Source organism: Balaenoptera musculus, chromosome 8 (genome assembly GCF_009873245.2).
Source record: "Balaenoptera musculus isolate JJ_BM4_2016_0621 chromosome 8, mBalMus1.pri.v3, whole genome shotgun sequence".
Lineage (NCBI taxonomy): Eukaryota > Metazoa > Chordata > Mammalia > Artiodactyla > Balaenopteridae > Balaenoptera > Balaenoptera musculus.
In genome coordinates, this window is record NC_045792.1 from 62,933,158 (window position 1) to 62,957,828 (window position 24,671).

The 24,671-nt window shown below is 41.0% G+C and overlaps 1 protein-coding gene across 1 annotated transcript; it reads left to right on the top strand.

Moving 5' to 3' along the window:
* Positions 1–686: 686 nt before the first annotated feature.
* LOC118899687 (40S ribosomal protein S27-like) lies at positions 687–969 on the top strand. Its single transcript, XM_036861538.1, has one exon. The coding sequence runs from the start codon at positions 715–717 to the stop codon at positions 967–969; it is 255 nt and encodes an 84-aa protein (XP_036717433.1). The 5' UTR covers positions 687–714.
* The last annotated feature ends 23,702 nt before the right edge of the window (positions 970–24,671 follow it).

Genomic DNA, 24,671 nt, shown 5'->3' on the forward strand with positions numbered 1-24,671 from the left:
CCCCACAGGGTCTCACTAGGTTTCAAACCCAACAGGCACACTCTTAACTCTATAATCCTGGGGACTTCCCTGGTGGTCCAGTGGTTACGAATCCACCTTCCAATGCAAGGGACGTGGGTTTCGATACCTGGTCTGGGAACTAAGATCCCACATGCCGCAGGGCAACTAAGCCCAACTACTGAGCCTGCGTGCCACAACTAAAGAGAAGCCCGCTCGCCGCAATGAAAAGATCCCGTGTGCCACAACTAAGACCCAAAGCAGCGAAAAATAAATAAATAAATAAATTCTGTAATTAAAACAAAAACAAAGCAAAACTCTGTAATCCTAATTCCCAGAGATAAATACCATAAACATTCTTCCAGTCTGTTTACTATGAATATATATGCTTTTGCATTTTATTTTCACTCATTTAAAATTAGCATTTTACTATGAAATTAAATAATTCTCAAAAATGTGATTTAAAAAATCATCATATGAATGCACCATGATCTTTTTAAATTATTGTATTATGTTAGACATTTATATTGTTGCCAGTTTTTAAATAAATAATCCTGCAAAGACTATTGTATATAAATCTCTGCCCATATCTGTATTTATCACCTTAGGATATACAAATAGAAATGAAATTACTGGGACGAGTTTGTATGCTTTTATTTTTACCACATTAAAAATGAATGAAGACCTTTCTGACCGTGATGACCTCCCCACGAGAACATGCCTCTTGCAAAGTATCTCCTTCATCCCTCTCCAGAAGAGGAGAAGAGGAAACACAAGAAGAAGCGCCTGGTGCAGAGCCCCAATTCCTATTTCATGGATGTGAAACGCCCACGATGCTATAAAATCACCACCGTCTTTAGCCATGCACAAACAGTAGTTTTGTGTGTTGGCTGCTCTACTGTCCTCTGCCAGCTTACAGGAGGAAAAGCAAGGCTTACAGAAGGATGCTCCCTCAGACGGAGGCAGCACTAAAAGCCCCTGGAATCAAGATGAATGGGAAACCATCCCAATAAAAACATTTTGGATTAAAAACAAAAAAAAAGAATGAAGTTTAAAAATATTTCACTGGAAATATTCCTTGACACATTGAAAAATATTTCAATACTTCAATACCACTAGACAACGTATAGTGAAAAACAGTAGTCTTCTGCCTCACTCCTCTTCACAGCCCAAAGACAACCATTTTCCACTTTTCATGTTGCTTCAGGTATTTACCTCCATATATTAAAAAAAAAAGTGTTTATGCTGTTATTTCCTGATGTATCTGCGTTAAACATGCTCTATTGCCTTCCTGTTGTGGTAGATGAGGATGTAGCACTCTTACAAATACACCGCACACCCAACTCCACTACTTCCCCATCCTCCCAGAGTAGTTAAATCATAATTTTAACTTACATTAATAATCAATGTTTACATTATGATCAATATGTATAATTTTCAGAGTCAAAAAGTGAACTATGACTCCTTTCTTGTAAAACTCTAGTGAATAAGAAAGCCCATTTTGCTTCATCTGTACCAATGCAATGACTTTAAAAAAAAGTTGCCTTTTCTTTTTTTAAAATATTTTATTGATTGATTGATTTGATTTTTTATTTTTGGCTGCATCTGTTCTTAGTTGCGGCACGTGGGATCTTTGTTGCAGCATGTGGGATCTTTCATTGCAGCGTGTGGGCTTCTCTCTAGTGGTGCACAGCCTTCTCTCTAGTTGTGGCCTGCAGGTTTTTTCTCTCTAGTTGTGATGCGCAGGCTCCAGAGCGCGTGGGCTCTGTAGTTTGTGGCACGCAGGCTCTCTACTTGAGGCGGGCGGGCTCAGTAGTTGTGGCACCTGGGCTAATTTGCCCTGTGGCATGTGGGATTCTTAGTTTCCCGAGCAGGGATCGAACCCACGTCCCCTGCATTGGAAGGCAGATTTGTTTACCCCTGGACCACCAGGGAAGTCCCCTGTTTCCTTTTCTGATACTAAAAGTAAAACATGTTCATGATGGAAATTTTAATTCAGAAACATCAAAAGAAAGAACTTAAGATCAACTGTAATCGCAGTCCCTGTGTAAACTGCTCCTCTTGCCACCTCTTTGCTCCCTTGTCTTCTCTCCAAGTACCCAATCAATGCTACCTGGGCTATCTGCAAAGTGTCACGGAGGTGTCCTAGAACGCGGAGGTCCCTTGGAGCATCCACTCTCTCTGCTACTGCCATCTCAAGTCTGTCTCTGCCAACTTGCAGATCTGCGCTGCCCTTCTCTCTCTGGTCAGTAGGCAAATGCCTGTCCCTTTCTCATGCAAAGCTCTTTTCATTGGGGATCTCACAGCTGAGTTCCTAACAATTCAGTTCTTTCAGCCAGCCAGCCAGAAGGGTACCTGGGCTCCTGGTGAGTCGGCTGTTTCCGTTTTAGTACACAGCCTTCTCCTTCCTAGGACTGAGTGGGGAGCAGGTTCAAATACAGCTTTATAAAATCTTCATAAACACCCTTCTCTAACATTCAGGCCCTGTGGCTGATTCTACCCTCTATGGGAACTCCTTCCTCAGTAGGGGATTTTTCCCTTAAGGAATCCATTATTACTTCCCACAGCCTGTGTTTCATCAGGTGATGTTCATTTTAAAACTCAAATTTTACTTTCCATAGTACTTCTGGACCCAAGAAAATCAAGGGAAGGGACTAGGTGTTTCAAGCATTCTGTCACAACAGTGCAGAGCCCAACTTGACGTCCGGGTTCTACACCAACCAGGACACTGATATATATATTATCTATCACAGTGCTGGCAAACTCCACGGAGCCACTGCCCTTACCACACACCCCCCCCCATATGTTACTTCCTCCGTGAAACCTTTTCTCATCCCCCTCTACTCACTCAGTTGCTTCCTTTCTTGTTCGCACTTAGATGAGAGCACTTATTACTTAGTATACACGCCCTCCCAGCTCTGAGAGGGCTGGAATCTATGAGCCACAGTGTAGGATGAAGAGTAAGCATAAATATTTACAGGAGGGATGAGGGTTCGGGTGAGCCAGGCTACACTCTAGTGCTTAAATACCAGGAAAGGGACTTTCTACGCAAACCAAAAAACAACAGGGAGGTGTTCCATTTTCTTGAAGCAGGGCAATCTGCTTGAAAAACGTAGTGTGCCTTAAAAATGTGCCAGGTCATTGTGTGAGAGTCGGATGGGAATGTGGCAAAACGAGTTAGGAAGGTCACCCGCGGTGACCCTGCACTGAGATGTTAAGAAGTGCAAGATGGTTGCGGTGGCATGGAGAGAACTACATCCAAAAGGTAATTTCTAAAGAAATAATAACAAAAAGTCAGATTTGCTGAGTTCCCGCTATTTACTAGGCTTGGCCAACACCACCAAGGTGGGTATGGACTCATCCCCATTTCGCCCATGTTTAAAATGAGATTTGGCCAGATTGAGCGACTCTCTAGGGGTCGCACACCCGGCAAGCAAGCGGCAATGTTGAGCTTCCAATGCAGGTCGTGGGGCTGCCGAGGCCTCCGCTGCCTCAACCCCAGTCACCCACTCTCTGCACTGCACGGTGAGGGCCGTTTTCCCGACCTGAGGCCTCAGCTCCTCAATTCACTGAGAAGAGCCTTGCAGAGGGCACTGGAGTTCAGGGATGCTTTATCCAGCTGCCAAGCCCTGTCGGGACCTTAGAGCCCAGCGACTGCGGGCGGAAGAAGGCGCGTGGCGGCGACGGCGGCGGCTGCAGGAGCTGAGCGGACCCCGAGGCGGAAGCGGCTTAGTCACGGCGGGGCCGGAACGCGGTCAGCGCGGAGAGCGCCGGCCGCCGGCGGCTCTGCATTGTGAGCCGTGACGCTCGGCGGCCGCACGTGCGGGGCAGTGGGGAGCCACCACTGACCGGAAGGGCTGAGTCAGTGCAGTCCATGCCCGCGGAGGCCCGTGTGGAGGGCGGACGCGCGACTGCAGCGGCCCCGCGCCTTCGCCTCCCGCGCGCCGCGTCCGGACAGCCTGCGCCGAGGGGTGCGCCTGCGGATCCCAGGCCATCCCGGCACCACCGCCCAGAAGAGATCAGGCGCAGGTTTTCCAATATCCCGCCCCGGGACTGGAATCTGAGACCGAAATTTGACATCTTGAAGTCGCCCCAAGCAACAGATGCTCTATGCAGGTTTCAGTGGAAGCTCCTGACCTGTGAAAGGAGACAGACTGTGTGTCTCAAAGACTGAGTGGATTTTGAAGATCAAAGGGACTTGCCCAGGACCAGAATTGGTTTGCCTGACTCAGTTCCCAAATTTAGTAAATAATAATGAAAACAAAACTCACATTTTTTTTTTTTAATGCAAGAGCAAAACTTCCAGAATTCCAAGAGAATATAAACCTTGGTTTCTGAGACAAAGTTTCAACAAGATGGGAGTGTGGCAGAGGGAACTTTCTAGAGATCCCTGATAAACGTGATCCCAAGGTCTTTCTCCTGTTTCTCCCCACTTCTACAATAGTGAGGCCAGAACCCATTTTAGTAAAATAATGCTTTATCGTTTTTGCTCAAATTTATTTTTTAGTTAAAAATGATACTATAGGAATTGCTGGGGGGTGGGGGATGGGAAATGACACCTAATTACAGTCCCTAAACCAGAAAGCACAATTACTTTTTATTTATTTATTTATTTATTTTTGGCTGCATTGGGTCTTCGTTGCTGCATGAGGGCTTTCTCTAGTTGTGGTGAGCAGGGGCTACTCTTCATTGTGGTGCACGGGCTTCTCATTTTGGTGGCTTCTCTTGTGGAGCACAGGCTCTAGGTGCGCCAATGTAGGGGACATGGGTTTGAGCCCTGCTCCAGGATTGCCACGGAGCAACTAAGCCCGTGCGCCACAACTACCGAGGCTGCGCTCTAGAGCCCGTGAGCCACAACTACAGAGCCCACATGCCACAACTCTTGAAGCCCGCAGGCCTAGAGCCCATGCTCCGCAACAAGAGAAGCCACCGCAATGAGAAGCCTGCGCACCACGACAAAGAGTAGCCCCCACTCACCGCAACTAGAGAAAGCCTGCGCCCAGCAACGAAGACCCAACACAGCCAAAAATAAATTAAAAATAAATAAATTTATTTAAAAAAAAAAAGCTGTTACTTTTCATCTTAGGCTCTTCTGCACTACTTTGTCACCATGCACATATATTACTTACTTTTTCATTGTTGTTTTGTTTTGGATGTGTAGCCTGAATGCTTGCTTTTGAGTCAGTCTGTTAGATGGTTCTTCAAACTGAAAGCTAATGGAGTCCCGGATGTGGTTCTGGTGTAACATACACTAGAATTTTGCTTTTCCATTTTTCTATCTTAGGCACTGTTTTCAACTGCTGCTATTCATTCATCCATTCAACATATATTCGTTAAGTGGCTATTATGTGCCAGGCACTATGCTTGGTAATGAAGACATTCCTCAAACAGGCAACCAAAGTTTGAAACACATTGTGTGCCAGCTACATAGAATGGATTTTTTGTTAAAGACTTTTGTGATTGTTGGTCCTTGCGCTTGTTGCTAGTGAATCTTGAGATGATCTGACAGAATGTAGCTTTCTTTGCAATAGAGCTGTACTTAGAACATTCTATTTCAGACTTCAGAATCCTGCACATATGAAATAGAGATAGGACTAACTTTGGGCCCTGTGGTAAGGGAATCTCTTCCACCAACGCTGCTTTTCTGGAGCTCTGCCCAAAGCTAATGTTATACCAAAGGGCCCCGTGGGCACTTTGCTGGAGAAGTTCTTTGATTCAAATCAATTCAATTCAAAATCATGTATTCAGTACCCACTACTTACAAGCACTGGGGTAGGAGTGGGAGATGAGCCAAATATGAAAACAACCCAGACCTTGAAGCTTATTATCTTTTAGGGTCTTAAATCTTCCTGAAGATTATTCTGATCCTGGTACTTCTCTTTTAAAAATCTTGAATGGATCTCTTTTGCTTTCGAAAAGTTTTTTATTCATCTCAAAAAACACTAAATCTAACTGAGTACTGGACACTATGCTAGGGTTTGACGACACCATTTCAAAAAATTACCATTACTGGTTCCAATATTGTTGATGGCGTCTGAGTCACCAACATAACACACTTATATCGGTCTGAATTGTAGCCAGAACTTGTATAATTTTGTGCTTTTGTATTGTTGCAAGCATCCGACTACTGCTTTATGACTTCTAGTGTAGCTGTCCATGAGCAACGGCATATTAAAATACAGATTATTTTATTGTAAATCACTTTCCTTTTTTTAAAATAATTTATTTTAGTTATTTTTATTTGTGGCTGTGTTGTGTCCCCATTGCTGTGCGTGGGCTTTCTCTAGTTGTGGCAAGCGGGGGCCACTCTTCCTTGCGGTGCGCGGGCTTCTCACTGCGGTGGCTTCTTTTGTTGCGGAGCACGGGCTCCAGGCGCGCGGGCTTAGTAGTTGTGGTGCATGGGCTTAGTTGCTCCGCGGTATGTGGGATCTTCCCAGACGAGGGCTCGAAGCCGTGTCCCCTGCATTAGCAGATGGATTCTCAACCACTGCGCCACCAAGGAAGCCCCCTCACTTTCCTTTTATTTCTTCCTTGTATTACAGTTAAAGCACTATATTGATTCTCTAAAAATATGTGTGTTTAGACTATAGTATCTATAGACCTCATTTAAGAATAGCATAGAGGACATTACAAAAAGAGGTCTGATAAGGTTGAGAACAACTGGCCTAGTCAAATAAATCTAAATGACTCATCCTGGCACTTATGGCCATCATTGTCTTGTCTCAGGTTTATTTCTCTTTGCTATACCTAGGATCAGGCCAAGTTGCTTCACTTGATATTCCCAGTTTTGGAGCAGTGCCTTCTATTCCCACTGCTCTGAGGTCACCTTGTCCTATGCCACTGGGCTCTGTCAACTTTGCCACATCTAATTGACCAGTCTATTCATAGTCTGTCCAACTGCCCAAGAGAGATGTTCAATAGGAATGATAATAATTAACCAGATCAATCAAATTTTCTCTTGCAAAGATTGAATTTGAGACCCAGACAGGCAATTAGTTAATGGCAGGGTCAGAAGATGAAAGACACGCAGAGAAAAGGCTGTAACCAGAAGTTATGACACAGCAGAATGCAGGAGTAGACAGACGTCTTGAGTACGCAGAAGCAAAATGAGAAGTCGTAGGAGCAGGAGCAACGGATGCAGAAAGAGCGTCCCTACACAGTGGCTCGCCCTTAGAAAGGGGTCCACACAAAATACCTGTTCCCTTGAGCTGCCTGGGATCTAGTGTAACCTTCTAGTTCCCAGATGGAATTTAATCCCCCACAAGGCCTCAGTCCTACATGATTGAGATTCCTGTCTTCTTTATTTTCCCACATAGCCTTGGAGGAAATCTTTATCTCTTAAGGTAATATGATCTTTGCAACCAAAGACCCTAACTACCAGCTTCTCCAAATCATGCTCTCCCATTTCTGGGCCTCTGACATTTCCTCTGTTTACAATGTTCTGCCCCATGGTCTCGTTATTGCATGACTCAGTGTTATGTATCCAGAGTCCAGCTCAGACAGCATCTCCTCCATCCTGTTATCTTAGCTGCAAGTAATGGCTTCCTCTCTCCTTGGAGCTCCCATTTCTACTTCTTTTAAGAATATTTCTCACTCCCAACTCTGTTATAGAAAAACATCACCTCTATTAGATGAGTACCTTGAAGTAAATACAATGACCATTTCATCTCTGTTACCTTCATAGCAGAGCTAAACATAAAGCCATGCATAGAATAGGTGTTTAATTATTTACTTCTCCTTCTATTGATACGTTGCCTATCTTCTCCCCATTTCTCAGTCTTAGCTCATTCGTGGTGTCAGTTATCTTTAAGAACATGGCATTGAACCAGAACTGGTTTGCACGTAGTAGAATTTCAATATATGTTTGCTGAATGCAAGATCCAGCTTTTACTCGATATCTAGGTCAGCATGATATCCTATGCACTGGGCATCACAAAGATATACCCAAATATTTATTTATATATATATATATTTATTTATTTATTTATTTTTTAAAATAAATTTATTTATTTTTGGCTGTGTTGGGTCTTCGTTGCTGCGCGCGGGCTTTCTCTAGTTGCTGCGAGCGCGGCTGCTCTTCGTTGCGGTGCGTGGGCTTCTCATTGCGGTGGCTTCTCTTGTTGCGGAGTACGGGCTCTAGGTGCGCAGGCTTCAGCAGTTGTGGCTCGTGGGCTCTAGAGCGCAGGCTCAGTAGTTGTGGTGCACGGGCTTAGTTGCTTTGCGGCATGTGGGATCTTCCTGGATCAGGGCTTGAACCCATGTCCCCTGCCTTGGCAGATGGATTCTTAACCACTGTGCCACCAGGGAAGTCCCAAATATTTAAAATTAAATATTTTCAGTAGCAAACATGCTTCTACTGCATTATGGTATCTTCTAATGGCATTACCACCCTCCAAGTCACTTAGGTTTAAAAACCTTAAGTCATCCAAACAAACCAAAACCAAAACCAAACAACAGCAACAACAAAACCAAGCTAAATTTGACCCATGGGCCACGGTTTTCCAACACCTGGTCTAGAACGCTAGAAACATGTGGCAACTCTCCTTTTGGAGCTTGCAAGAGACACCATACAGTGGTTTTACCTACCATGGATACCTCTGGCATATCACATCTACCGAGTCATATGACCCAAGTGGCAGGACAGCTTGCTCTGTTGCTTAGACTTGCTACAGAGCATACAGTTGCTTGGACCTCTGTAGCAGGTCCCTCTCTTGCTCTTAGTCTCACTCAAAAGTAGGAGCTTTCCTAGATAATAAGTGGATAAAGCAGTATTCCCAAAGTGGCATATGCTGCTCTCATAACTGAAAGAGGTCCACCAAGCATAGATTCTTTTGCTTGCTTTCCTAGTGCAAGGTGAAACAACTTGTCCTTTAACTTTTAAGGGATGCCACAAACCATTGGATCCCTAAACACTTCACCAACATGGTAGTGTCTTAAATTTTCATGAGTTTACATGGCCTACATATGTATTAAGAGGGCTTTGGGGAGTATTTATCACTCCTGCTCACCAGATCCAGTTAGTATGATGTTCTGACTACTGTGATGTTCTGTAGAATGTTAAGAGATCCAGGTCACTGCAGACTATACAGTGACAGAGCAGGAGAGCTAAATAAAATAGCCTTGGGGCAAGACAGTAAATGGGTACTGATGTCTTTTCCGCTAAAGACAAAATGGTTTTGGTCCTTACTTTCTACAGAGCCATAACCACTTACTAACTGCTAGAAGCTGTATTGATGTGTTGATAGTTCCTTGCATTCAAGCTTCTAAAGAGCCACCCCCAGCAGGATATTAGGACCAGCTCCAAGTGTGCTCTTGCCAGAATGCTAAATCTGTCTTGGGCGAGTGCCTCCATGTCAATAAATTCTCACCTATTTAGTCTAATATTCCACTCCCTTGCTCTAGCTCTCTCAAGATACACTCCTTTGGTTTTTGTTGGGACGTATTAGCCAAGTCCTATAATTCTTTTGGTGTGTAATTTGTTTTCTCTTGGAGCAGGAAGGATATTTCCCCTCCTGGACTATCCTGAGACCTAAACCTTGCTATCAGTATTATGAGCCTGGAGCAATGAGAGGTGTCCTTAAAAAGGACAAGAGTCATCTTAGAATCCAGGGGTTCAAAATTCTCATGCTTAGTCATCTAAGTGTCTTTATCCCAGACTTAGGGCCCCACTTCTTCCTATCAGGGACTGACTTTGACTTAAGAGATTTGTTGAGGCTTTGAAGCAATGCTACCCTTCTGATGAGAACGTAGGCCCGATCTTCAGCACAAACTGCTCTGTTATTTCAGGTGTTGAGAGTCTTCTGAAATGCCGTCACAGAGGAGGCCCTCTTGCTTTCACAGCTTAGTTAAAGTTGTTGATTTGCTGACAGGAGTTTGTCCTTTTCCTTTTTTCTTCAAGTCTTACAGTGTTAATAAAAAGTGAGCTCCCTCCACAATCCTCTTAATAATCATTGCCCCATACTCTTCAAGTGCCACAGCCACTGTATAGATAGCCAACACGCCCCTTTCACCTGCACCTCATCCCAATCAACTACAGGTGAGATTCTTAGTAAATGTGAAGCCGGGCAGGTCAGAGGTATCACTAAACCACTTATCAACAGCAATGAAGTCCTCAGTAGGTGGTGCAGTTCCTTCTTAAAGTTCTGCTTTCTAAGACCATTTTACTCAACACAATTCTTAGCCTGGGTTGCCTTGAGGCAGAGCCTAAGACAAAGGCTTACCTGATTATTTCAGAGCATGATCCCAGAGGGCAAAAGTAAGGGACAACATGGGTTAAAACAAGGAAAGAGGAAGAAGCCAATATAAATGGGGCTATGTAGTTAGCTACTGTTCTGGACAACCATGTGCTAGATCCCGTGAGATTGTCTGAGGAGTTATTTGAAAGGTATCTCAGGACTATCCATCTAAGGGAAGAAAGGGAGAAACATTTATTTGTCCATTCCTGTTCTCATTGTTTATGGTTGCCTCAAAAAGCTTAAACCTCTCTGGGCATTTCTGGGTTACGATGTGGAAATACCTAAGCAGGTGCCCACAGGATCCCAAGAAGTGTAATCAGAGAAGTCCTTGGACAGAAAGTGAGAGGTAAATTACATGCCTGAAATGAGGCACTATCAAGTTGCACCTGTGTGAAGGTGGTCGAAACTGCACGAAATTGGTCATGATAGCTATAGCTAAGAGGATTTGAAGTGATGCATAAGAGGTATAGGAAAGACTCATGAACTTTACTTCCTGAAGCACTGCTCTTTAGCAACACTTAGATCCTAATCATCTCTCACCTCGACTACTGCAACTCACTTTTGTCAGATTTATCTGCTCTAAGTCTCACTCCTTCCAAGTCAACTCGTATTATTACCAGAATGATCTTTCTATAATACAGGTAATTCTCTGGTTCAAATAATAAAGCATGATGATGACAATGATGATGATCCCCCCAAAAATAATAATAATAATGATAACTCTCATGTCCTAAATGTTTACTACATGCTAGGTACTGTGCTTAGAGATTTATGTGCGTATTCTCACTTCTCACAACTCACTGAAATAAATATTATTTACATTTTTATAATGAGAAACTGAGTCTCATTGAGATTAAATAACTTGCCCAAGGTCATATACCTGCCATGTGGTATGGTTCAGATTCAAATCCAAGGCTTTTTGATTCAAATCTGAGATTTTTAACCACTCTACAGTACTGTCTTAAAAATCATTTTTACCTGTAGCGCGAAGTCTAACATAATACTTTTACATTTTGGCACCAGCTGACCTTTCTGAATTCATCTCTCATTATTGTCCTCCCCTTTCCACTCTCAAATGCCATGGACACTCATTATTCTATGTCCCTGTACCTGCTATGCCTTCTTCCTGGAATGCTCTTCATTCTAACTCTATTTAGAGTAATATTTCTCATCCTCTAAGTTCAGGAATCATGATATATAGTAATCTGAAAATCCTCCTGGACTCCTTGAAAATTAATAATTATGACCTATATGGGCCTTCCTACTTTTTAGATCTCAGATGTGAAGACTTGTTAATTATAAGCTCAGTTCATAGCACATTATCATCAGTGATCCATGTGAGACCACTTCCTTTTTTCCCCCTTCGTCTGTGACTCTCATTAACATCTCTTTCCGTTCCATCGGCAACCATTTTATTATGTTTGATATGTATCCTTAAGTAATCATTATCCTTGTAAAACATAAAATATTATTTTGTGTGAGTAGGCATTTTTAAATATCAGATAAAATATACTTTAATGAAAAAAATTACTGAGCTAGAGAATCATTTCATAATGATAAAAGTTTCAGTTCCTCCGTAAATAGCATAGCCCCAAATATGCAATGCAAACCGACTGATAGAATTATAAGAATAAATTTAGAAATCCACAATCATAGGTGATTTTAATTTTTTCAAATATTTGAAGAAACAAAGAGGAATTAGGAAAGAAAAAGAGGGACTGAGGATGTTACAGGCTGAATAGTGTCCTCCCCAAAATTTATATGGTGAAGCTTTAACTACCAGAATGTGACTATATTTGGAAATAGGGCCTTAAAATAGGTGGGGTTAAAGTGAAGCCATTAGGGGACTTCCTTGGTGGCACAGTGGTTAAGAATCCTCCTGCCAATGCAGGGGACACAGGTTCAAGCCCTGGTCCGGGAAGATCCCACATGCCGCAGAGCAACTAAGCCTGTGCACCACAACTACTGAGCCTGCACTCTAGAGCCCACGAGCCACAACTGCTGAAGCCTGCGAACCTACAGCAGATCTATTTCTCTGACCAGGGATCAAACCCAGGCTCCCTGCATTGGGAGCGTGGAGTCTTAACCACTGTGTCATCAGGGAAGTTCCCCTCTGTGGGTTTCAGATGTGGTAAATATCTTTATAGGGTCTGCTATCTGTCTATTAACTTAGTCTGTTGTATCTTTTATAGGATAGAAATCTTTATTTTCATGTAGATACATTTTTGGGTTTGATTTTAAAAGCCTTTCCCTTCATCTAAGTAAAAAAAAAAAATACTCTTACACTTTTTCTATTAGCCTTACAGTTGTGCTTTTCAAAATTGTATGTAATCTATCTGGGATCCACTTATGTATATGGTGTAAGGTAGGGATCCAGTTTTATTTCTGTCCTTAAAAAGAGTCAGGTTTTCCAAAACTACCCACTAAACCACCTGTACTTTTCCAGTTACTTTAAGGTGTCCCCTTTGTCATATATGAAATTCCCATTTATATGAAGGTCCAGTTTATAGCTTTTGGTTCTGTTCCATTTTTCTATTTGTCTGTTTCTGAGCCAGTGACATACATACATGCTTTTAATGCTATGGTTTTATGGTAAGGCAATATGGTGTTATTGCGAGTTGTATGTTATTTTCTATTATCTTCTCTAGTTGGCTGTGGTTGACATAGGTGAATGTTATTATTTCTCTCTCTCTTTTTTTTGGCTGTGCTGCGCAGCTTGCAGGATCTTAGTTCCCACACCAGGGATTGAACCTGGGCCCTGGCAGTGAAAGCACCAAGTCCTAACCACGGGACTGCCAGGGAAGATTAATAGAGGCATAACATATATAATAGAGTGCACAAATCTTAAGTGGAGAGCTAGATAATTTTTGCTTGTGTATATAACTGTTGTAACCACCATTCAAACCAATATTTCCATCATCCCAGAAGGTTTCTTGTTCCCTCTCCCTGTCAGTATCCTCATGGGTAACCACTATTCTCACTTCTACAACCATTGATTAGTTTTGTATACTTTTGAATTTAAAAAAAAATTTATTTATTTATTTATTTATTTATTTGGCAGCATTGGGTCTTAGTTGCAGTATGTGGGATCTTTCACTGAAGCGCGCAGGCTCTTCTTTGCAGCTCGCGGGCTCTGTAGTTGTGGTGCTTGGGCTTAGTTGCCATGCGGCATGTGGGATCTTAGTTCCCCAACCAGGAATCCAACCCCTGTCCCTTGCATTGGAATGCAGATTGTTAACCACTGGATCACCAGGGAAGTCCCTATACTTTTGAATTTAAATATAAATGGAGTCATACAATATATACTGTATCTGTGTGTGACTTCTTTCATTCAACACTGTCAGGGAGATTCTTCCATATTGTGTGTATCAATAGTTTGTTATTTTTCATTTCAGTGTAGTATTCCAGTGCATGAATTTATTTATTTATTTTCAAATTTTATTTATTTATTTATTTTACTTTTGGCTGCACTGGGTCTTCGTTGCTGCATGGGGCCTTTCTCTAGTTGTAGCAAGCAGGGGCTACTCTTCATTGCGGTGTGCGGGCTTCTCATTGCAGTTGCTTCTCTTGTTGCGGAGCACGGGTTCTAGATGTGCAGGCTTCAGTAGTTGTGGCATGTGGGCTCAGTAGTTGTGGCTCATGGGCTCTAGAGCGCAGGCTCAGTAGTTGTGGCTCATGGGCTTAGTTGCTCTGCAGCATGTGGGATCTTCCCGAACCCGTGTCCCCTGCATTGGCAGGCAGATTCTTAACCACTGCACCACCAGGGAAGTCCCTATACTTTTGAATTTAATATAAGTGGGGTCATACAATACATACTGTATGTGTGTGTGACTTCTTTCATTCAACATTCTCAGGGAGATTCTTCCATATTGTGTGTATCAATAGTTTGTCCTTTTTCATTTCAGTGTAATATCCCAGTGTATGAATTTATTTATCCATTCTATTAATAGATATTTGGGTCATTTCCAGTTTTGAGAAATTACAAAGAACACTGCTACAAACATTCTTGTGCATGTCTTTTGATAGACATAAACAGTAATTTCTTTAGAGTATATATCCAGTGTCATATGAATGCTTAGTTTTAGTTGGCACTGCCAAACATTTACTCAAAGTGATTGTACCAAGTTATATTCCACCTGCAATGCATAAGAGTTCTAGTCGTTATACATCTTAACCAACACTGTATTGTCAATCACTTAAATTTTAGACATTTTTTGCATGGGTCAATCTACCTTATGGTTGTTTCATTTGCATTTCTTTGATGACTTTAATGATGTTGTACACCTTTTCATAAGTTTATTGTTCATTTTGTTTTACTCTTTTTCTCTGTAGTGAGATGTCAAAGTATTTTGTAGTTTTTTTTTTTTTTTTTTTTTGTCACGTTGCGCAGCTTTGTGGGATCTCAGTTCCACAACCAGGGATTGAACCCACGGCCACAGCAGTGAAAGCCCGGAATCCTAACCACTAGGCCACCAGGGAACTCCCAGACTTTTTTTTTTTTGATGAATTTATTTATTTTATTTTTGACTGTGTGGGGTCTTTGTTGCTGCGAGTGGGCTTTCTCTAGTTGTGGCGAGTGGGCTTCTCATTGCGCTGGCTTCTCTTGTTGTGGAGCACGGGCTCAGTAGTTGTGGTGCACGGGCTTAGTTGCTCCACGGCATGTGGGATCTTCCTGGACCAGGGCTCGAACCCGTTGTCCCCTGCATTGGCAGGCGGATTCTTAACCACTGAGCCACCAGGGAAGCCCCCAGACTTTTGTAGATTTTTAAATTGTCTGTCTTTTTTTTTTTTTCTGATTTGTAGGAATTCTTTATATATTCTGGATATGTCATTATGTACTTGGACTTATGTTCTTATAAGTTTGCCACTATTTATTTATTATTTTTAAATAAACTTTTTATTTTTGAATAACTTTAATTTGCAGAATTACTGCAAAGATAGAACAGAGAGTTCCCTTACACTCCACATCTAATCCCCTATTATTAACATCTTACATTAGTATGGTACATTTGTCACAACTAATAAACCACTATGGATGTATTATTATTAACTAAAGTCCATACTTTATTCAGATGTCCTGTTTTTCCCTAATGTCCTTTTTCTCTTCTACAATCCCATCCAGGATGCTACATGGCATTTTTTTTTAATAGGTCTTTATTGGAGTATAATTGCTTCACAATACTGTGTTAGTTTCTGTTGTACACCAAAGTGAATCAGCCATATGCATACATATGTCCCCATATCTCCTCCCTCTTGAGCCTCCCTCCCATCCTCCCTATCCCACCCCTCTAGGTCATCGCAAAGCACCGAGCTGATCTTCCTGTGCTATGCTGCTGCTTCCCACTACCTAACTATTTTACATTCGGTAGTACATATATGTCGATGTTACTCTCACTTTGCCCCAGCTTCCCCCGCCCACCCCGTGTCCTCAAGTCCATTCTCTATGTCTACATCTTTATTACTGCCCTGCAACTAGGTTCATCAGTACCATTTTTTTTTTTTTTTTAGATTCCATATATATGTGGTAGCATACAGTATTTGTTTTTCTCTTTCTGACTTACTTCACTCTGTATGACACACTCTAGGTCCATCCACCTCACTACAAATAACTCAATTTCATTTCTTTTTATGGCTGAGTAATATTGCATTGTATACATGTGCCACATCTTCTTTATCCATTCATCTGTCAATGGACATTTAGGTTGGTTCCACGTCCTGGCTATTGTAAATAGTGCTGCAGTGAACATTGTGGTACAGCTACATGGCATTTAACATTCATGTTTACTTAGACTCCTCTTGGTTATGATATTTATTCTTAAAAAAACTTTTTATTATTATGCAATTGTAAATTCCCAGGAAGTTGCAAAGATAGTCCTCAGAAGTCCTGTGTACTCTTCACCCAGTTTCCCCATTACATCTCACATTAGCACAATATTAAAACCAGGAAATTGACATTGGTACAATGTGTGTGTATAGTTCTATGCCATATAACCCAATGTGTAGATTCGTGTAGCTGCCACTGCAATCAAGATACAGAGCTATTCCATAATCACATCACCCTTGTGTTATCCCCTTTATAGTCACATTACTTCTTTTCCCCCTTGTCCACCACCATCTCTAACCCTTGATAACCACTAATTTGTTCTCCACTTATATAATTTTATCATTTTGCCACTATTGATTTTTGAATTGACTTTAGTTTTTAGAGCAGTTTTAGGATAATAGAAAAAGTGAGCAGCAAGTACAGAGAGTTCCCATATATCCCTTCACCTCTCCCCACACAGTTTCCCCTATCCTCAACATCTTGCATTAGTGTGGTACATTTGTTATAACTGATGAGCTGATATTGATATATTATTAACTAACGTCCACAGTTTACATTAGTGCTCACTCTTTGTGTTGTACATTCTATGGATTTTGACAAATGTATAATGACATATATCCACTATTACAGTATCATATAGAATAGTTTCACTGCCTAAAAATCCCCTGTGCTCTACCTATTCATCCCTCTCTCCCTCCCCTGAGCCTCTGGCAACCACTAACCTTTTCACTTTTTTTCATAGTTTTGCCTTTTCCAGAATGTCATATGGTTAGAATCATATATTAATAGTATGCTGTCTTTTCATATTGCTTTGTTCATTTAACTATAGGCACTTAAGCTTCCTCTATATTTTTTGTGGTTTGATAGCCTGTTTCTTTTTATTGCTGGTAATAGTCCACTGTATGGATTTACTGTTGGTTTGTTTATCCATTCACCTATTGAAAAACATCTTGGTTGCTTCCAAGTTTTGGCAATTATGAATAAAACTACAATAAACATTCATGTACAGATTTTTGTTTGTACATAAGTTTTCAATTCATTTGGGTAAATACCAAAGATTGTGATTGCTGGATCATACGGTAATTGTATGTTTAGTTTTGTAAGAAACTGCCAAACTGTCTTTCAAAGTGGCAGTACTATTTTGCATTGCCATACAGTGAATGTGAGTTCCTATTGCTCCACATTCTTGTCAGCATTTGGTGTTGTCAGTGTTTTGGATTTTAGCCATATACAACAATAGTTGTACAGTGGCACCTTGTTGTTGTTTTAATTTGCAATTCCCTAATGACATATGATGTTGAGCATCTTTTCATATACTTATCTGCCATCTGTACATCTTCTTTGGTGAGGTGTCTATTCAAATTACTATTAGTTGAGTTACCTGTACTCTGTGTACCCTGTGTGCAGGGCTTGTGCTAATTGCTTGATATACATGACCTTACAACAATCTAATGATAAAATTCCTATTTTACAGAAAAAAAAACCAAAACCAAAACCAAAAAAACCCTGAGGTCCTCAGTCATGTCAAAACTAGGAAGTTGTAGAGTCAAGATTCAACCCAAGTCTGGGGCTTCCCTGGTGGTGCAGTGGTTAAGAATCCGCCTGCCAATGCAGGAGACACAGGTTTGAGCCCTAGTCCCAAAAGATCCCACATGCCGCGGAGCAACTAAGCCCATGCCACAACTACTGAGCCTGCTCTCTAGAGCCCACGAGCCACAACTACTGAACCCACGTGCCACAACTACTGAAGCTCACGTGCCTAGAGCCTGTGCTCCGCAACAAGAGAAGCCACCGCAATGAGAAGCCTGCGCACCTCAACGAAGAGTAGCTCCTGCTCGCTGCAACTAGGGAAAGCCTGCGCACAGCAATGAAGAACCAACAAAGCCAAAAATAAATAACTAAAATAAATAAATTAAAAAAAACAAAATTCAAGACTCAACCCAAGTCTGTTTGTCTTTGACACTAATGCTCCTTCTACTAAACCATAATGGTATTGAAGCTCTATGACTAACTGGAATAATTTTTGCCAGCTAAAAGCTAGGTCTTTCTGGGTCAGCTCTCCATTAGACTGCCTTCCTGGAAAATGAAGTCTACCAAATAACCAACCACAGACCTCCTTCCCAACAAATGGGGTAATCTGACCTCAGGTCAGAGTTTTCTGGTTACTGGGGCCAAAGCTACCTCCCATGTATTCTATTTTTCACCCTTCAATCTGCTTGTTGGGCTGGATCTGCATATAAAAGGACTGTGCAAAGTAAGTAGCATATTTCCCCCACATTATGAGTGAGCAGGTAAAAGGAAACTTTCCACTGTGAATTAAAATCGTAATCCTGATATGTGATTTCTCTTTTGGTCCTCATGGTTATCCTGACTACTTTATGTGATAAAGAGAGTATTCACCTGTCCATAGTAGCTAAAAATTGCACAGAGAGTCTTCTGTTTCCAATCATGTTGGAGTAACAGTGAACACCTCCTGCTGTAAACAACTAGAAACTGGACAAAATATATGAAACAACTGTTTTCTGACTTCAAACAAGGAGCAGGATTGTGATCTTTTTTTTTTTTAAGACTTATTTATTTTGGCTGCAACGGGTTTTAGTTGCAGCATGCGGACTCTTAGTTGCGACATGCATGCAGGATCTAGTTCCCCAACCACGGATCGAACCTGGGCCCCCTGCATTGGGAGCGTGGAGTCTTACCCACTGGAGAACCAGGGAAGTCCCAGGGTGTTTATACATAGGGTGAAACTTCAAAGATTGGGCAAATAGTAACCAGGAAGCTCTGACCTGAATAGTTCTTACAGTTCACACAGGGCTGGGACCCTAGAGTTCCCAACAGCCAGACTGCAAAGACCTTGTTGATCACTTGGGACATCAATAGAACCCCAAAAGGCCACACCTTAGTTTTACTGTAAGATAGCCCTATAATAAATGCTAACTTAGACTTACCCTTAGAAACCTTATAAACAAGGCTTGAAGGTGTCAAACTGAACCCCAAATAACTTACTGCCTACCAGGACAAAGCTCAACATTCATTAAAGAAAGACAAGAAAATTCACTCAGTCAACAACATAAAATTTACCATATCTAGCATCCAATAAAGAAATGACCAGACCTGGCAAGAAGTAGCAAAATGTGACACAAATTCCTAATATCAGGAATCAAAGAAGGAATATCACTACAGATACTGAAGACATTAAAAGAGTAACATGTGAATATTATGAACCACTTTATTCTAATAAAGTAGATAACTTAGATGAGAGGGACAAATTCCTTGATAGAAATAAATTGCCAAAACTCACATAAGAAAAAAGTAGAAAATCTGAACAGTCCTATATCTATTAAAACTTAAATTCATAATTGAAAATCTTTCCAAAAAGAAAACTCCAAGGCTCAGATGGTTTCACTGTTGAATTCTACAAAATATTTAAGGAAGAAATAATACCAGTCCTACACAAATTCTTCCAGAAAACAAAGGAGAAAGGAGTACATTTTATGAGGCTAGTGTTACCATGATACAGTACTAAAACCAGGTAAAGCCATTTAGGAAAAGAAGACTACTGACCAATATCCCTCACAAAGATAGATGTAGGTATCTTCCAAAAAAAAGTTAGCTAATTGAGTACAGCAATATATAAAAATGGTAGTACACTACGACCAAGTGAGGTTTATTCCAGGAAAGCGACATGTGAAAATCAAATAATATAATTCACAACATTAACAGAATAAAGAAGAAAATCCATATGATGATATTAATAGCTCTAGAAAAATATTTGACAGAATTCAACACCATATTCATGTTAAAAACTTTAAGAAAATTAGGAACAAATGGGAACTTTTAAAATGTGATGAAGAGAATCTGTGAACAACCTGTGGTTAAAGAATGGGGGGAAAAAAAAACCCTGTTTTTATTTGCAGAAGACCTAATCATGTACACAGAAAATTCTAAGGAACATAGAAAAGAAACTACTAAAATCAATAAACTAGCTTAGCAGAATTGCAGGATGCAAGGTCAAAATACAAAAATAAATTGCATTTCTAGATACAAGCAACAGCAGTTGGAAGATGATATTTTAAAGTATGATTAACAATAACACAAAATATTTAGGCATATATTTAAGAAAATATGTACAAGATCTGTACTTGGAAAACTAACAATATTACTGAGAGAAAAATTTTAAATATCTAAATAAATGGAGAAATATACCATGTTCATGGATTAGAACACTCAATATTGTTAAGATGTTAATTTACCCAAACTGATATATAGATTAAATGCAATATCTATCAAAATCCCAACACACTTTTTATAAATTAGAAATCAACAAGCTGAATTTTCCAAATGTATTTGGAAATGCAATTAACCTAGAATAGTCTAAACAATTTTGAAAAGGAGTAACAAAGTTGGAGGATTTACGCTACCTGACTTTAAGACTCAAGACGTTGTGGCATTCGGCACCCTGAGAGTGAAGCTACAAGAGTGGACCTTTCTTGGGATAACCAAACCTACACCAAGAGAACAGGCTGGAGAGAGGATCAGGGGATAGGAATTCCGGTGTCTTTGCGTATAAGAGCAAGAATTCACACAGGGGAACCAAGATGGCGGAGTAGAAGGACAAGCTCTCACTCCCTCTTGTGAGAACACCAGAATCACAACTAGCTGCTGGACAATCATCGACAGGAAGACATTGGAACTCACCAAAAAAGATACCCCACATCCAAAGACAAAGGAGAAGCCACAATGAGACGGTAGGAGGGGCGCAATCACAGCAAAATCAGATCCCATAACTGCTGGGTGTGTGACTCACAGACTGGAGAACACTTATACCACAGAAGTCCACCCACTGGAGTGAAGGTTCTGAGCCTCACGTCAGGCTTCCCAACCTGGGGGTCTGGCAACAGGAGGAGGAATTCCTAGAGAATCAGACTTTGAAGACTAGTGGGATTTGATGCAGGACTTCAACAGGACTGGGGAAAACAGAGACTCCACTCTTGGAGGGCACACACAAAGTAGTGTGCACATCGGGACCCAGGGGAAGGAGCAGTGAACCCAGGGGAGACTGAACCAGACCTACCTGCTAGTGTTGGAGGGTCTCCTGCAGAGGCGGGAGGTGGCTGTGGCTCACTGTGGGGACAAGAACACTGGCAGCGGAAGTTCTGGGAAGTGGTCCTTGATGTCAGCCCTCCCAGAGTCTGCCATTAGCCCCACCAAAGAGCCCAGGTAGGCTCCATTGTTGGGTTGCCTCAGGCCAAACAACCAACAGGGAGGGAACAGAGCCCCACCCATCAGCAGTCAGGCGGATTAAACTTTTACTGAGCTCTGCCCACCAGAGCAACACCCAGCTCTACCCACCACCCGTCCCTCCCATCAGGAAACCTGCACAAGCTTCTTAGATAGCCTCATCCACCAGAGGGCAGACAGCAGAAGCAAGAAGAACTACAATCCTGCAGCCTGTGGAAGAAAAACCACGTTCACAGAAAGACAGACAAGATGAAAAGGCAGAGGGCTATGTATCAGATGAAGGAACAAGATAAAACCCCAGAAAAACAACTAAATGAAGTGGAGATAGGCAACCTTCCAGAAAAAGAATTCAGAATAGGGCTTCCCTGGTGGTGCAGTGGTTGAGAATCTGCCTGCCAATGCAGGGGACACGGGTTCGAGCCCTGTCTAGGAAGATCCCACATGCCGTGGAGCAACTGGGCCCGTGAGCCACAATTACTGAGCCTGCGCATCTGGAGCCTGTGCTCCACAACAAGAGAGGCCGTGATAGTGAGAGGCCTGCACACCGCGATGAAGAGTGGCCCCTGCTTGCCACAACTAGAGAAAGCCCTCGCACAGAAACGAAGACCCAACACAGCCATAAATAAATAAATAAATAAATAAATAAAATAAAATGACTAATACTCTAAAAAAAAAAAAAGTGAATCAAGAAGATGTGTGACAAAAATAACTACAGTAACAAAGAAGAGTTGTGTCTGAGCAAAAAAAAAAAAAAAAAGAATTCAGAATAATGATAGTGAGGATGATCCAGGACCTTGGAAAAACAATGGAGGCAAAGATCAAGAAGATGAAAGAAATGTTTAACAAAGACCTAGAAAAATTAATGAACAAACAAACAGAGATGAACAATACAATAACTGAAATGAAAACTACACTAGAAGGAATCAATAGCAGAATAACTGAGGCAGAAGAACAGATAAGTGACCTGGAAGACAGAATGGTGGAATTCACTGCTGTAGAACAGAATAAAGAAAAAAGAATGAAAAGAAATGAAGAAGCCTAAGAGACCTCTGGGACAACAGTAAACGCAACAACATTCGCATTATAGGGGTCCCAGAAGGAAAAGAGAGAGAGAAAGGACCCAAGAAAATATTTGAAGAGATTATAGTCAAAAACTTCCCTAACATGGGAAAGGAAATAGCCACCCAAGTCCAGGAAGTGCAGAGTCCCATACAGGATAAACCCAAGGAGAAACACGCCGAGACACATAGTAATCAAATTGGCAAAAATTAAAGACAAAGAAAAATTATTGAAAGCAGCAAGGGAAAAACAACAAGTAACATACAAGGGAACTCCCATAAGGTTAACAGCTGATTTCTCAGCAGAAACTCTACAAGCCAGAAGGGAGTCGCATGATATACTTAAAGTGATGAAAGGGAAGAACCTACAACCGAGATTACTCTACCCAGCAAGGATCTCATTCAGATTCGATGGAGAAATCAAAAGCTTTAGAGACAAGCAAAAGCTAAGAGAATTCAGCACCACCAAACCAGCTCTACAACAAATGCTAAAGGAACTTCTCTAAGTGGGAAACAAAAGAGAAGAAAAGGACCTACAAAAACAAACACAAAACAATTAAGAAAATGGTCATAGGAACATACATATCAATAATTACCTTAAAGGTGAATGGATTAAATGCTCCAACCAAAAGACACAGGCTTGTTGAATGGATACAAAAACAAGACCCATATATATGCTGTCTACAAGAGACCCACTTCAGACCTAGGGACACATACAGACTGAAAGTGAGGGGATGGAAAAAGATATTCCATGTAAATGGAAATCAAAAGAATTCTGGAGTAGCAATACTCAGATAAAATAGACTTTAAAGTAAAGAATGTTACAGGAGACAAGGAAGGACACTACATAATGATCAAGGGATCAATCCAAGAAGAATATAACAATTATAAATATATATGCACCCAACATAGGAGCACCTCAATACATAAGGCAACTGCTAACAGCTCTAAAGAGGAAATCGACAGTAACACAATAATAGTGGGGGACTTTAACACCTCACTTACACCAATGGACAGATCATCCAAAATGAAAATAAATAAGGAAACAGAAGCTTTAAATGACACAATAGACCAGATAGATTTAATTGATATTTATAAGACATTCCATCCAAAAACAGCAGATTACACTTTCTTCTCAGGTGCGCACGGAACATTCTCCAGGATAGATCACATCCTGGGTCACAAATCAAGCCTCAGTAAATTTAAGAAAATTGAAATCATATGAAGCATCTTTTTTGACCACAACGCTATGAGATTAGAAATGAATTACAGGGGGAAAAACGTAAAAAACACAAACACATGGAGGCTAAACACTACGTTACTAAATAACCAAGAGATCACTGAAGAAATCAAAGAGGAAATCAAAAAATACCTAGAGACAGATGACAATGAAAACATGATGATCCAAAACCTATGGGATGCAGCAAAAGCAGTTCTAAGAGGGAAGTTTATAGCTATACAAGCCTACCTCAAGAAACAAGAAAAATCTCGAGTAAATAATCTAACCTTACACGTAAAGGAACTAGAGAAAGAAGAACAAACAAAACCCAAAGTTAGCAGAAGGAAAGAAATCATAAAGATCAGAGCGGAAATAAATGCAATAGAAACAAAGAAAACAATACCAAAGATCAATAAAACTAAAAGCTGGCTATTTGAGAAGATAAACAAAATTGATAAACCATTAGCCAGACTCATCAAGAAAAAGAGGGAGAGGACTCAAATCAATAAAATTAGAAATGAAAAAGGAGAAGTTACAACAGACACTGCAGAAATACAAAGCATCCTAAGACACTACTACAAGCAATTCCATGCCAATAAAATGGACAACCTGGAAGAAATGGACAAATTCTTAGAAAGGTATAAAGTTCCAAGACTGAACCAGGAAGAAATAGAAAATATGAACTGACCAATGACAAGTAATGAAATTGAAACTGTGATTAAAAATCTTCCAACAAACAAACGTCCAGGACCAGACGGCTTCACAGGTGAATTCTATCAAACATTTAGAGAAGAGCTAACACCCATCCTTCTCAAACTCTTCCAAAAAATTGTGGAGGAAGGAACACTCCCAAACTCATTCTACAAGGCCACCATCACCCTGATACCAAAGCCAGAGATATTACAAAAAACGAAAATTACAGACCAATATCACTGATGAATATGGATGCAAAAATCTTCAACAAAATACTAGCAAACAGAATCCAACAACATATTAAAAGGATCATACACCATGATCAAGTGGGATTTATCCCAGGGATGCAAGGATTCTTCAATATATGCAAATCAATCAATGTGATACACCATATTAACAAATTG